The sequence below is a fragment of the Durio zibethinus genome, chromosome 5 (genome assembly GCF_047325235.1).
Source record: "Durio zibethinus cultivar Kanyao isolate XHJ-2024 chromosome 5, ASM4732523v1, whole genome shotgun sequence".
In the NCBI taxonomy this organism is placed as follows: domain Eukaryota; kingdom Viridiplantae; phylum Streptophyta; class Magnoliopsida; order Malvales; family Malvaceae; genus Durio; species Durio zibethinus.
Window position 1 is genome coordinate 33,936,363 of NC_143166.1, and position 14,832 is coordinate 33,951,194.

The 14,832-nt window shown below is 30.7% G+C and overlaps 3 protein-coding genes across 5 annotated transcripts; all 3 read left to right on the top strand.

The window, feature by feature from the left end:
* Window positions 1–6,053: 6,053 nt before the first annotated feature.
* Window positions 6,054–6,880, top strand: LOC111282923 (uncharacterized). The gene is made up of 2 exons (XM_022871222.2): window positions 6,054–6,515; window positions 6,612–6,880. The coding sequence occupies exons 1-2, from the start codon at window positions 6,315–6,317 to the stop codon at window positions 6,774–6,776; spliced, it is 366 nt and encodes a 121-aa protein (XP_022726957.2). The 5' UTR covers window positions 6,054–6,314; the 3' UTR covers window positions 6,777–6,880.
* A 1,648-nt stretch (window positions 6,881–8,528) lies between these two features.
* Window positions 8,529–11,114, top strand: LOC111281885 (WAT1-related protein At1g68170-like). Its single transcript, XM_022869665.2, has 7 exons — window positions 8,529–8,948; window positions 9,294–9,353; window positions 9,419–9,535; window positions 9,626–9,872; window positions 9,953–10,111; window positions 10,199–10,350; window positions 10,467–11,114. Exons 1-7 carry the CDS (start codon window positions 8,776–8,778, stop codon window positions 10,690–10,692), a joined length of 1,134 nt encoding a protein of 377 aa, XP_022725400.1. The 5' UTR covers window positions 8,529–8,775; the 3' UTR covers window positions 10,693–11,114.
* Window positions 11,115–12,622: 1,508 nt separating this feature from the next.
* Window positions 12,623–14,724, top strand: LOC111281887 (tubby-like F-box protein 14). Of its 3 annotated transcripts, none has more exons than XR_016342412.1 (3): window positions 12,623–13,020; window positions 13,489–13,621; window positions 13,940–14,724. XR_016342412.1 is itself a non-coding variant. In XM_089761319.1 (3 exons), exons 1-3 carry the CDS (start codon window positions 13,118–13,120, stop codon window positions 14,172–14,174), a joined length of 537 nt encoding a protein of 178 aa, XP_089617445.1. In that variant the 5' UTR covers window positions 12,677–13,117; the 3' UTR covers window positions 14,175–14,322. The 3 variants fall into 3 exon arrangements, 2 of the variants coding, with proteins under 2 accessions (XP_089617445.1, XP_089617446.1); XM_089761319.1 differs by having other exon boundaries at window positions 12,677–13,286; window positions 13,940–14,322; XM_089761320.1 differs by lacking the exon at window positions 12,623–13,020 and having other exon boundaries at window positions 13,466–13,621.
* Window positions 14,725–14,832: the final 108 nt, after the last annotated feature.

Consider the following 14,832-nt stretch of genomic DNA (forward strand, 5'->3'; position numbering starts at 1 on the left):
CATATGTACTGAATTGTTAAAATCAAATTAAATTATACATTGAATACTTTAACTAATTAAATGGTGTAGGGCTCTGATAGTGCAATTGTAAAATTATTTCCAGATATTGAACATAGATTCTTTACTAGGCATGTATATATTAATTGGGTTAAAATAGGACATAGGGATGAGGGGATAAAAAAGGCTTTCTAGATAATTGCTAAGCCTTCAACTACCATACAATTTGAAAAAAACATGAGAAAATTGCAGGAAAAAAATATGATTGCAATTATAAACATAATAAAAACCCCACCTCAGCAATGATGTAGAGCTTTCTTCAACACAAGCTCTAGATGTAAGTTGGTTGACAACAACTTATTTGAAGCATTCAATGGGACTTTGCTAGATGTAAGAAAGAAATCAATTATTTATTTATTTGAAGACATAAAAAGGTCTCTGATGGCAAGAATTGAGAAGAAAAAGAAATAATGCTCTAAGTAAAGATGTGTGATTGGTCCTAACATTATAAAAGTGATAAAAAAGGATGTAGTTAGAACATCACAATGTGTAATTACATTTAATAGAGATAGTGGATATGAAATAGATGTGGGTGTAGATAGGTTTACTATCCAACTTAATGAGAAAACATGTAGTTGTAGAATGTACCAACTTTTTTGTATCCCATGTGCATATGCCATATATGTAATTAGAAATCTAGGTAGAAATATTAAAGATTTTATGTCTAGTTGGTATCATAAGAAGGTGTATCTACAATCTTATAATAATCCTTTACAACCTATGCTTGGGAGAAAAGATTAGGCCAAATCAAGGATAAAAGATAATGTTCTACCCCTAGAGTTTAGGAAAATGCCAAGCAGGCCCAAAACTAGTAGAAGAAAAGATCATGATGAGTCCAAGAAAAAGAAACTCAACAATTCAATAAATCTATCCAACAAGGACATGATAATAACATGTAAACTATACCATTAACCAGGCCACAACAAAAGAGGCTATCTCGTGATAGGCAGTCAGGTAATTTCATTCTATTTTATTTTTATTTGTTATTATAAGCATTGTACTATTATGGATCCTCTCTTGTTAAAATGGCCTAAGCCATCAACTCAACTATATTGTTCTTTCCATGATAGCAAGATTATCATGTGCTTAGATCTAGAGACCAGAACATGGACTAAGGTGCATCAAGTACTGTAGATCATATTGAAGCTATACACGATCCAAGCAACCATGTTACTACTTTAGCTACTGCTTATTGTGCTTTTGCATCAGCTTCTGCTTCTACATCTAGATTTGGTTACACATCTGCATTTGTTTTAGCTAATATTAATCATTTTGCATTTGCAACTACATCTACATAAACCTTAAATCTCGTTTCAAATCCAACTTCAACAAATTCAGTTTTAAATCTAGTTTCCATTCCAATTTCAACTCCAACTTCAAATCCAATTTTAGATCCACTTTCCATTATAGTTTCAACAAAAGTTTCAAATCCAATCAATGTTGTTACTTCTATTGCTATTGAAAATACAAAACTAAAGTCTAAAAGACCAACAAGTTCTATTGGAAGATGTTTTACAAATAAGGATAGGAGACTTTATAGGATGACTGGTGAAAAAATAAGTTCCTTATCAAAGTTTAACTTTTCTATAACAACCACTAGGAAGAGAGCAATTTTAGTAAATAACATTGGAAGTCACAATGACAAGCACACTATTAGAGTTGTCACCAAAAGCAAGATAAAAGGCATGTAAAGTTATGGATTATATACAAACTTAGAAATAGGGACACAAATCTTAAATGTGAGTGATTCTTTACCAACATATGTATTTTTTATATTATTTCCTCAAACATTACCCATTATAACTTGATAAATGTTATTTAACAGTTTGGATTGAGAAGTCAAAAATAATAACAGTTGGGACAATTAGAGGCAAGAGGAAGGCTACTAAAGATATAATTGGTACTTAAAAAAAATCAAGTTCTTGCTTTTAAAAAAAATAAGAGGAAACAAAAAATCTAAAAAGTTGATGTTCTGTTCTATTAACTATTGCTACTAGCTGTTGAAGTTAACTTTTTTTTCTTGTTAATGTTGTAAGAACACTTTCTATTCTACCTTCTGTTGAATGAATTTTTTTGTACTGAATGTTGTGAAAAACATTTCCTATTGACATTCATCATATTGCTTTGTTATAAGATTGATGTTATTATCAGATTGTTTCATATTACTTTCTAGTTGCATATTGCAAGTTAAATATATTGCACTAAACCATATTTTCATAGCTAATAACATAAAGTAACAGAATTCACAGCTAATAATATTGATTCAATTGCCATTAACATAATAAGAGTTTTAACAAATATTTATAGACCCCTATAACAATCCTAACCCACTATCAAGCAAACAAGTTAAGCTTCTAAAATTTTTTTTGTAGTGAAAAAGATTACACAAAACACAAGTATAAAAAAAAATGAGATAAGCCAAATTATTTTTCAGTTACCATCTCTACCATGTCCACCATCAGTAATTTTATTGCTTTCTTTCAATTTCAACCTAAAAAAACTAACTTTTCCCCTTAACTACATATTCTCTACAATAACATTAGCTTCACCAACATTTTCTTTCAACTTTGAAACTTCATATTGCAAACTTTGACGACGATTATATAAAAAATTTTCTTTTTTTTTTCAACTATAGAATAATCTTTTTGCTCTTTCAAAAATTTTAAGATTATGCCATAAATGAAATCCATAAACAGTGCCTAACAATCGACTAAATGCTCAAATCAAGATCAAACGTTAAGGTGGTTGCTCAATTTAAGACCAAACATTTTAATTCGTACAAATAAGGATGAAACGTTATCAACTTATAATAATGTAAGATTTATTCAACAAAAAATAGGAAGTGCATGTCATGTGTTGTTATAACATGTAAAAAGAATAAGAGTCTACTGATTAGACGAATTTATGCTAATTTAGATTTTTTTTATTAGTATTCTTAAAAAAAAGAAATGAAACATTTTTTAGGAAAAAAAACCTACATTTAACCCAAATCAAAAAAGCCAAAAATTTCAAAACCTAAAGCAAATTGTCCTTAACCCTAATCATCCAGACAAGTTTAGTTTAATCTCTTATTCAATTTTGTTTGTTAATTTTTGTGAGTTAAGCATTTTTCTAAACTCTATTTTAGGCTAACTAACATTCAATTCAATCAATTATGTTTCAAGAATTGATTATGTTTAGGATTCAATCTTTGGGCTCTGAAAATTTGGAAGGTTAGATGTTGTATTTTTGTTAAATTTATGTAAGGTGAATAATATGGTGAATAATATGTATGCATATTTTGGGTTCTATTGTTCTTCATAGTTAGCCATTTTATGGTTAAGGTTTGTTATTATTCTTCAAAGTTATGTATATTTTGGTTTAGGGTTTTATACAATCCTTCATTATTAGGCACATTTTGATTTATAGTTTTTTGTTGTTCTTAATTGCTCAAATTTATAGTTAAGATTTTCTGTTGTTGCTTTTATTGTTGTTCTTAACTGATCAAAATTATAATTAGGGTTTTCTGTTGTTGTTCTTAATTGCTCTAATTTGTAGTTAGGGTTTTTTATTGTTTAGGGATATTTTGATATGTGGTTGGTTATAATTGTTTAATTGTTTATATAGCTTTTTTATTCTTACCCATCACTTAGGCCTTCACTAGTGCTAGCATAAGTGATCAACTATCACTGTTGCCTTAATTTATAGTATAAATAAAGCTAATTAATCAACATAAAAAATAAATGTTATTTCATAAAAAAATTTTAAAAAAAACCAAAAATTTTTGGCAACTAGGATTATAAATAGGGTTAAAATTTAGGATTGAAAACACTTATAACCTAAATTTGGTTTAGTAATTAAGTTATTGTGTCAAAAGGTTGGAATTAAACTTCCACCTCATTACCTGACCAAAAAGATTCTAAAAATATACACCAAAAACCTAACTTTCAAAACTTATCCTAAAATTTTAGCCAAGTCCAATATAATTAGCAGTTCAAGAGTAAAATTATGATAAAGGTAGCCACAAAAACAGCCACAAAATCACTAGAAAAATAGTCGAACTTAAGTATAAGTATAATCATAACCTTAAGTTCACTTTATAAATTATCTTGCCAAAAATATTACCAAATAACATAATCAAGCCAATCATATGAACTCTAATTCTAAGAACAAAATAATACAGGAAAAACATGCTAAACTTTTGAGTTAAAATGTGCACATAAAAGACCTATTATAAACAAAATTAAATTTTAAAGAAAGACCTTTGGTTATAACAAAATAAAAGCTTATAACAAAAATTTTATAATAAAGTAAAAGCTTATAACAGAAATTAAATAACAATGTAAGAGACATGCACACTTATACTAACTGCAAGTTTCACTATTAGGGATTTAAGGTTTTTTATAATACTTATAACACCAACTTTTGCTTAAAATGATTCTTATAGCACTTATCAACTGTTGATGCTACAATTTAAATTCAGTCTTTTAATTTATTCTAACAATAATTTGGTTTGTTTTGTTGTTAAGACTTGAAAAATCATAAAATATTTATAAACTGTGATATTATATAAAATAATCATAAAAAAAATATTTTTGTAAGAAATGTCAGTTACATAATGAAATTTAATGTCATAATAAAAAAACGAATATAAATTTTTTTTCAACTTTCTTTTTCATAGCTTTTCCCCCAAATTGAGATATTAAAAAAAATAATGATTATAAGAAAAACTAAAAATTATTGGGTTTTCACTTCTTTCCTTTCTTTTAAATTAAAAGTTTATCTAAACAAAAAAATGATTTTTCTGTTTTCATTACTTTCATTTATTTTCTTTTCCTTTCATTCCTCTCCCCTCAATCCAAACATAGTGTTAGGGTTTCATTGAGGAATGAGATCATGGAGTGGGCTAGCATTGGCAAGCATCATCTAACCCACTTTCAAGCTCAATGGAGCTTAAGCGTTAAAGGTAAAGCCTAATAATGGACTTGATTTAATCCAGGTCGGTTCTAACCCATAATATCGTCTAATATGCAAAGTATAAATTAAAACCTAGCAATTTGTATATTCGTATAGTGTAAAATATTGAAATTCATGTATTTATATTATATTTTATATGACAATTGCATGTCACAATTTATGTCGACATAAAAATATAATTTTTTTTATTTTGTTAAACCCATATATAGTTATTGCAAAAATTTTAAATCATCACTTTCGTATCTTTTTTTCATATTGTATTCATATTATATCATTATATTGTATTTTATATTATCAAGTCAATATAAATATTCCAACCAAAAAATTAAAATAAAAAAATCATAATTTTAACACAAACTATTACATAGCAATATTCCAATTATATGAATATGATACATGTACTCGCTTATTTGTTTTTTTTTCTTTTCTCTTTTATGGAGATTTTAAAAGTTTTTTAAATAAAATTCATTGTTGTTTAGACTATTAAAAATTTGTTGCAAATATTCATGTTTTTGAAAGTAAAAATAAAATAAAATGAAGAAATCTTATCAAAGCTGCTCTGTGTTCATGAATTATAAATGATGATCTTATTTCATATTTATTATAGTTAAATTTAGTTTATTTTCATTGAAAATATGATGATATAGAACACAGCCAATTGCTCTAACTTAAAGAGTGAATAGAAATCATTTTAAATTTCTTTTCAAAATCTGCTTAAAATTGTTCTTCTTCATAAACTAGTAACAATTTAAATTAAACTTGTTAATTTGTGTATTTATTTCATATATGTTTCATACTAAATATATGTAAAATAAAAAAAAATTATCATGTCATAATTCATATTTGTATACTAAATATGAAACATAATTTTTTTCAAATTCATATGCATTCTTTTTAATTTTAAATCATGTCATTTTTGTAACGTGTTTAAAATTAAAGAATGTAATTTAAACTATTGTTTGATAACTTTAATAAGAAGGCTAAATTAAGTAAAAAAGGTAGTAAAAACCAAACTATTTCAGTTTTATTTTAAGATTTAAGGAACAAAAACAAGTTGAATTATATAGATTGCCAGCAACGGCCTCCCTTGAATCTTTCTGCACCATTGAAAAACATAAGGGCAAAACAAACCAAACCCTATTTAAAGCCCCGCCATAAGGCAAATGATTCTCATCACAATAAGCTTCATTTCCTTTTTTGTTTGTTTTCTTCTTCAAACCTTTCTCTAAGGTTAATATAAAGAGAAAGAGAGAAAGGTACCCTCCTTTTTGGAATTAACTTTAGAGATTGATCAAACCAACATGGGTGCTTGTGCTAGCGTGCCAAAGGAAATGAGTGGTGAGGCCTCGGCTGCGCCACCTCCTGAACCGGCCAAGGAGGAATCTGTTCAGGCTATGCAGCACACCACTGATGAGGAAGTGATCAAGGTTGAAAGAGAGGAAAACAAGGCTGATGAAGTTGATGAAACTGAACAACAATCTCTTGGTTCTTTGCTTGTTGAAGTAAAATTATCAATTCTACCTTTCTTTAGTTACTCAACAATTTCGCAGTTGCACTAATTGCCTAATTTATCTATTCTTGTAATGCATGAACTGCAGCCTGAAAAAACTGAGGGAAAGAAGGAACCGAATGAGACCCAGCAGCCCCAAGTAGACGCTGCAGTAGAGCCAAAGAAAGAAGAACCAAAAAGTGAGGCACCACCTGTGCCAAAGGTGACCGAGGAACAGAAGGAAAAGAAGACAGAAGCAAAGGAAACTCAGTAACAACATGTAATATAGTGAGCATTCATAACATCAAGGACGAAAAAGCTTTATGTTGTTAATTTATTCTATTGGGAAATGAAGTTTAATTGTGAGTTTATTTCTAATTACAGCCTTTTCTTTTTCAAAAAGAGACAAAGACTTAGAGTTTTTTAGATAAAATTAATGATTTTTGAATTTTTAATATGCAAAAATTTAATATATATATATATATATATGAATCTCATTTTTCTTCCATGATTATGCCAAAATTGTATATTTAAATTTTAATATTTACAAATATTTTTTTAAAATATTTCTTGAAAATTAATTTTTACAAAATAAACGGAGTCTAACAAAATTATTTGTGATCAGTAAAATATCTTTAAAACAAAATCACTATAACATCTTAATTTAGAATATCTTAAAACAATAGCCGACCATAAACGTATATGAACAAATTTGCTTACAGAAGTTTAGCATTACTTGTTTCAATGAATCAAGTTAGAGTTTAATAGAAAATGAAAGCAATGACTGGGATTGACAACTCCTTTCATTAGTTATTAATAGGAAAAGCTAAGAAAAACTCTTATAGTACTTACACCTGTTTATACGAAAACTCATATTGGATCATGATGAGCTGTAAATGAATTGAATACTAACGAGTATGGTTATATTTATTATTTGTTCGTTTAATTATTGAATTATGATATGTTATTTGAAATTATTTGTTAAATTTAATAAATCAAAATAAATCAAAAATATTCAAGAGTAGTTTGTTGAATATTTTATTAATTTCACAAATAAATAAAATATTAATAAATTTTATTACGTTCGTAATATGTTCATTTAATTAATGAATCTTAAAATATTATTCTTGATTATTTGTTAAATTTAATAAATAAACATAAATAAATAGAAACTGAATATACTCACAAATTATTTGTCAAACATTCTATTCATTTATATCTCTAATCATATTATATAATTTTCAAGTAATACATAAAAACTATGATAATAAATGCATTCAATTTATCTTCTCTATCTTCTTGGTGACATTCAAATTTTATTAATTAACTCAATATTCTAATCATTAAGTGTAATTAATTAAAATCTTCCCAAAATTAATCAAAAAGAAAAGGTGCAATATTTAAGTAATTTTTAGGAGATGATATTTAGCATGTTTATGATTCAATATGAGCATGATAGATTATAAGTATTGGTATTTAAATTTAATATTTGTTGGATGATATTGTAAAAATATAATTAAATCGAGTTGAGTCGATAAAATAAAAAGCTCAAGTTGAATTTGAAATTTATTACTTAAAATTCAACTCAAACTCAATTAAGTTTTAATTTTTAAATTCAAACTTAATTCAAAATAAAAATCGAATTATTTGAATTTACTTAATTAAACTTGTTTATCGAATAAAAAATAAGTTAGACTCTCATACTATTTCAAATTTAATTATTTATATTCGAACTCGAATTTAAATATATATAATAATAATTTTTAATTAAAAAATAAAAATATATATTAAAATACAAAAATACTATTATGCTTTCAAATTATTTAAATCGAATATTGAAATACTCAAATTCACCTTGCTTAACAAATCAAATAGCTCAAATTCAAATTAAACTCAACAATAACAAAAATAAATTCAAATTTTATCTAAATTAAATTCATATAACTTATAACACAAACATATCAATTACACCCGCATAACACCTTTAAAAATGACTACTAAAAACGAACCAAGCTTGGCGTGAATTCATAAACCACTAATTTTAATTAAAATATTGGAAACTGAGCACGTGTTGATTAAGTTCTACGTACTTGAATACGTCACATGAAGCTCTCCAATGCGTTACAACTTATGATTATGGTAACACAACTCAATCGCTTACTTTTTTCTTCTGTTTTAATAACCTGGGGTATTGACAATTGCCGTGCGCAGTCAGCCAAGGAACAGAAGCAGTAGAAAACGACAGGGTAGAAGCTTCTAAAAGAAAAAAAAAAATGGGGATGATGCCAGCAGCAATGGTGATGGTGGTGGTTCAAATATCGTTTGCTGGAATGAATGTGTTGTATAAATTGGCAGCAAATGATGGAATGAGCTTGAGGATTATCACTGCTTACAGATTCTTATTTGCAGTTCCTCTCATGCTTCCTCTTGCTCTCCTTGTTGAAAGGTTTGCCTTTTCTTTTGCCTTTCTAATTATGTTTCAAGAAACATGCATAAAAGCACAAATTTATTCTACAAGTAAGAAACATCATTCAAAGGGTTGCAGACTTGTAGTTTAATTAATTAATTAAAAAGAAAAAGAAAAAGACAGCCTATGAGATTTGGAAAAGAATATTGGAACAAATGCTTTTTTTTTTAAGTTGCAATATGACAATATGAAAAGAGATTACAGGTGATTTGATTTGAATAACATTTGATTTTCTATAAACACATTAACAATGTATTTTAATTATAATCTAAATAGTATTTCATAACAAAACCCCAATTTTGTTTTGAATTTTCTTTAATACAGGAATAGGCCAAAACTGACTTGGACCATACTCTACCAAGCTTTTCTTTGTGGGTTATTTGGGTAAGTTTGCACTCAATATTTGAAGTAAATTAAGTTTGAACCACTCCTTATGTCATTTCCTGCAGAGGATCACTATCTCAGAATTTGTATATAGAAAGCCTGGCTCTAACATCTGCAACATTTGTTGCTGCCATGAGTAATCTCATTCCAGTCACAACCTTCATATTGGCCGTTTCTCTTGGGTTTGCATCTTTTCCTTGCCCCTGATTTTCGATTATTAATTGATATGCTATCAAATGGCATAATCAAATTTTTTTTTTTTTTTATAATAGAATGGAAAAGCTATCTTTTGGAACTATGGCAGGGAAGGCAAAAGTCTTTGGAACGTTAACGGGAATAGGCGGTGCAATGCTGTTCACATTTTACAAAGGAGTACAAGTTAACATTTGGAGAACACATATTAACCTTTTAAATCACCATGGGGCACCTTCATCACATCCAAGCTCTTCCAATACTCTGTTGGGAACCTTGCTGGCTGTTGCCTTCTGCATCAGTTACGCTGTGTGGTTGATCATTCAGGTATATACATTATTAACTAGTATTATATTATATTGTTATTGCCACAGTTGATCTTTAGAAAAAGTTTCTTTATCATGAAGGCCAAGATGAGTAAAAAGTACCCATGTCCTTACTCAAGTACAGCTTTGATGTGTATAATGGGAGCAATACAATCCATTGTTTATGCACTTTGCACTGAGAAAGATTGGAACCAGTGGAAACTAGGGTGGAATATCAGGCTTCTCACTGTTGTTTACGCGGTGCGTTACTCTTTTTTACATCGACAGTGAAATATTTCATATTATATGTGGATTCTGCAATTTCTTTTTTTTTTTTTTCTGTTACAGGGAATTGTAGTGTCTGGATTGACAATTACCATGATAAACTGGTGCGTTCGCATCAAAGGCCCTCTCTACGGATCAATTTTTAACCCTCTAATGTTTATTTTAGTCGCTTTGGCAGAGTCATTGTTTTTAGGAGAAAAGCTGCACTTGGGAAGGTATATATTATCGGTCGAGAATTGAACTTATTTCAATGATTAATAAAATTCATGGAATTAGAGTTGCAGATCTTAATTTCTAGCAGAGAAAATAAGGGTTGTTCTTAAATTTACAGCATATTGGGAGCAGTGTTAATAGTGCTGGGGTTGTATGTTGTGCTTTGGGGTAAGGGGAAGGAGATGGAGGATCAATCAGCAGCATCAGGCAGAGAAGTGCCATTGCCAGTGCCACCATCAACAACAAGCTCCCAGCAAGACGAACCCATCGAAATCATCGTCAACTCTACAAATGACAACACCACTTCTAATAACAATCATCAAAATAATGTAGCAAGCTCCTAGGTTTCACCTAATGAACAGGAAAGTAATTAAAGATAGAAGATGAAAGACAAAAAGTGACAGAGAAGCACAATAACCCTTAAATTTTTGTGTTGATTCATTCAATATTCATCTAAGAATTGGGTTTTTCCAATTATTGATTCATTATAAAAATTTGTCAACGTTGGATTCTGTCAACTTTATTATGTTCTGTAACATGAAGAAAATTGCCATATCTTTGGTCACTTACACTACTTTAAATAACAAAGGTTTGATTTTTCCCGACCGCTTATAATCCCTTCTGTGTATTTTGTTGTCTAGTCTCTGTTGTGGCTCTGATTGTTCTTTTTCTTTGTTTTATTATCAAATTTTAAAATTAAAAAAAAAATTAGATGTTACTTTAATCATGATAGTGCTTTTGCAAGTTTTATTGTTCATTAATGAAATTTCTTTGTCATAACTGATCTAAATAGATTGAAGGAGGACTTGAGAACACATTCACAAAGTTGCAATTTTAATCTTGTCCAATCAAATTTTCCCGGAATAAACAAACATGGGCTAAGCCCAAATCAAAGTTTTCTTAAAGGACAATGGAAAAAAACCAAAATCAGAAGATAGACGTTAAATTCAGAGTTAATTTTAGTTTGTTTAGTTTCTGAGAAAAAGAAAAGAAAAAAGTCAAACAGGGCATTTTGTCGTTGGTTGGAGCCTGCTACTCACTCATTTAGCTCTGGAGCTCATGCACCAAAATAATATTATATTTTATTAAAAAAATTCGCATCAACCCCTTAGAAACTAAAATAAAAAATCAGAAACCAAAAATTTAATGTGGGTTTGCCGTGATTAAAGAGAGAGAAGGCTCAGGGAAGACGGCTTCAGAAAAAGAGAAAGAAAGAGAAAACTGTTTTACTTGAAACACTTCTGACTGTGATCCAATCCCCAACACTTTTTTTTGTTGTCGTTTCTGTTCAGTTATGTAAAAAAAGCTGTCTGGGTTTTTTGTTTTTGATCTTGTTTTTAGATTCGCTGCATGTTTCAGGTACATAAAAACGGATCTCATCTTACCTTTTTAAGATTTCATAAATATCGTTGTTTTTTTTTACTGTCTTAAATCTTACAAGTTACAATACGAACCCAGTTCAAATGACCTTTTGTTTTATTTTTTGTTTAGAGAGGGTTAAGATTTGCATATAATCTGGGTTGTTTACAAATTTTATTCTTTTTTTTTTGCTGCAGATCTTTGGTGGGTTCTGAAGCTAAAGCTATGGTAGTTTGATCAGATTAAGCCTTGAGATTTAAGGCCTTGATTTTTACAAGGTAAATTATTTTTTATTGTGCTTAATGTATGGTAAATTATTCTATAATTTTAGCTGAATCATGGCCATTTATGGAGAAAATTTTCGTTTAGGTGGGAAATTTGATGAGAAAATATCGAAGTTGTTATCTTCCTTCTTCAAATATATACTTTGACTTTAGCAACAATGCTTAAATTATCTGATTGCTTGATTTAAATGGGAATTTGTAGCTTATTCGAGGTTCCAAGTTTCCTTCCAAATTTTCATCTCGTGCTAATGGTGAGAGAGAGAAGGTGAGGAAGGAAACTAGAAAAACTCTCCTGTAAAGATTGTCTCTGGAAGTCTTCCAAGCAGGAGTCTTTACAGACTTTTGTTTTTTTAGAACAGAAGATATATTTTTTCTTCTTAAAAGGCTTATAAATCTATGCAATTTCTGTCACATATATGGTGGATAAACCAAGTTGAAAAAACTAAGCGGCTTCTTTGCATTATTTGGTTTAGTTAAAATGGGTTGTTACCTGTTATATGGTTATAGTTTTAGCTCTTCAGAGTGCTGGGGCTCCATCTGAAGCTTGCCCTAGTAGATTGTGGTGGAAACTGAGATCTTTCTTCTACCGGCAGCCACAAACACATAATTGGTGCAGTTTTTTCATCAGAAATCTTCAGAACAGATATTATAATTGAGCTGGCCTTGCTCTCTGCTTGAAAAATGTCGTTCCGTAGCATAGTTCGTGATGTGCGGGATAGTTTTGGGAGCTTGTCTAGGCGGCGTTTTGATGTTATATTGACGGGGCATCACACAGGAAAATCTCATGGCTCTTTAGATGACTTGCGTGATGAGCCTCTCGTAATTCAGAACAGCCGTTGCGCTAATCTCCCTCCAGAGCTGCTTATTGATGTTATCAAGAAGTCGGAAGAGACTGAGAGCATGTGGCCTGCTCGAAAGAATGTTGTTGCCTGTGCATCAGTTTGGCGATCATGGAGAGTCATCTGCAAAGAAATTGTTAAGAGTCCTGAATTCTGTGGGAAGCTTACTTTCCGAGTGTCTTTGAAGCAGGTAGGATCATTGGTTCATTTAACATGGATTAGTCTTCTTCTGATTTGAGTTGATCTTGGAAATCGCTTTACTGTAATTCTTGTATTTTTGCATTTATATGGAGATTATGCTGAAACGCATAATGGGTTCTCACTATATTGAGAACTCAAGACTGAACTGTCTGAATTTTACTTTTCAACCTGGGCCACGCGATGGAACCATCCAGTGTTTCATGAAAAGGGATAAATCGAAATTAACATATCATCTCTTTCTGTGTCTTAGCCCTGGTAATGTGATTCTCAGATATTCATTATTCAATTTCCTATTTAGGATAACAATCAAATTCCTTCCTCTACAGTTAGGGTAAGACTGCCATTCTTTGTCGGTCACACTGCAGATGTTTAATTGCCTTCTATAGGTTTTCGAATTCTCATCCTTGTTCATGCTAAACTTACCACTAGTTCTTGTCTTATATTCTCTCTTTTACAGCCTTGCTAGTTGAAAATGGAAAATTCCTTCTTTCTGCAAAAAGGACACGCAGGACTACTTCTACGGAGTATATCATTTCTGTGAATGCTGACAACATTTCAAGATCAAGCAGCGGTTACATTGGAAAGTTGAGGTATGAATGTTAATTGGATCGTGACATCTTAATGCAAATCCTGCCCTTCTGTCCTGATCAATAGTCTTAGCAATCTGAATCAGGCATCAGCTTTCTAGTCCTCCCAGTGTTGAAGTAGAATCACTTCTTTTAATGATTTCTTGTCGGTTTAGTTCTAGAAAAGTATGATTAATGATTTCTTTCATAAGTCCCTTGCCCAAATTCTTTGTTTGATTTCAGACGCTAACTTTTGGAAAGATTCTTTACTTCTTGATAAATTGGAAAAGTTTTCATGTTTATGGAATATAACTTTGAAACTATTTCTTGTTTCTGTTCCAGGTCAAACTTCCTCGGCACAAAATTCATAATATATGATACCCAGTCTGCCTATACCTCTGCTCATGTTCCTCCACCGGGCCGAACAAGTCGAAAATTTTACTCTAAGAAAGTTTCCCCTAAAGTCCCTACTGGCAGCTACGATATAGCTCACATTACCTATGAACTATGTTCTTGGGACCCGAGGGCCACGAAGGATGCTTTGCATCATGCATTCTATCCCTGTCTCAGCTCTTGATGCAGGTGGTTCTGTCCCTGGCCATCCGGAGCTTCTTCGTCACCCTTTGGAGGACTCATTCAGGAGCATTTCCTTTTCAAAGTCTCTTGATCATTCCGTTGAGTTCAGCAGCTCCCGGTTTTCGGAAATTGGTACTTCTCATGGAGATGATGAGGATAGGAAAATGAAACCCTTGATCCTCAAAAACAAGCCTCCTCGATGGCATGAGCAATTACAGTGTTGGTCCCTGAATTTCCGTGGGCGGGTAACTGTTGCTTCTGTTAAGAACTTTCAGTTGATTGCTGCCACACAAGCAGCTGCTGGTGCACCCACCCCATCTCAGCCTGCCCCCCGACCCGATATTGATAAGATAATCCTACAGTTTGGCAAGATCGGCAAAGATTTGTTCACTATGGATTACCGGTTCCCCCTATCTGCGTTTCAGGCTTTTGCAATCTGCCTGAGCAGCTTTGACACGAAATTTGGCGTGTGAAGAGAATGATAAAATAAAAATCGTGGCCAGTAAAACACATAAGATTAATGACAATCTTTTAACTTCCTCCTTTTGCAATTTCATTGTCTTTTCTTTTGCCACCTCTTCTTTTAGAGCAATCATTCTTTCGTGGGATGGAAAATTGAGACTGTTGTGATGTTGTAAACCTGAATGACGGCTTGCATT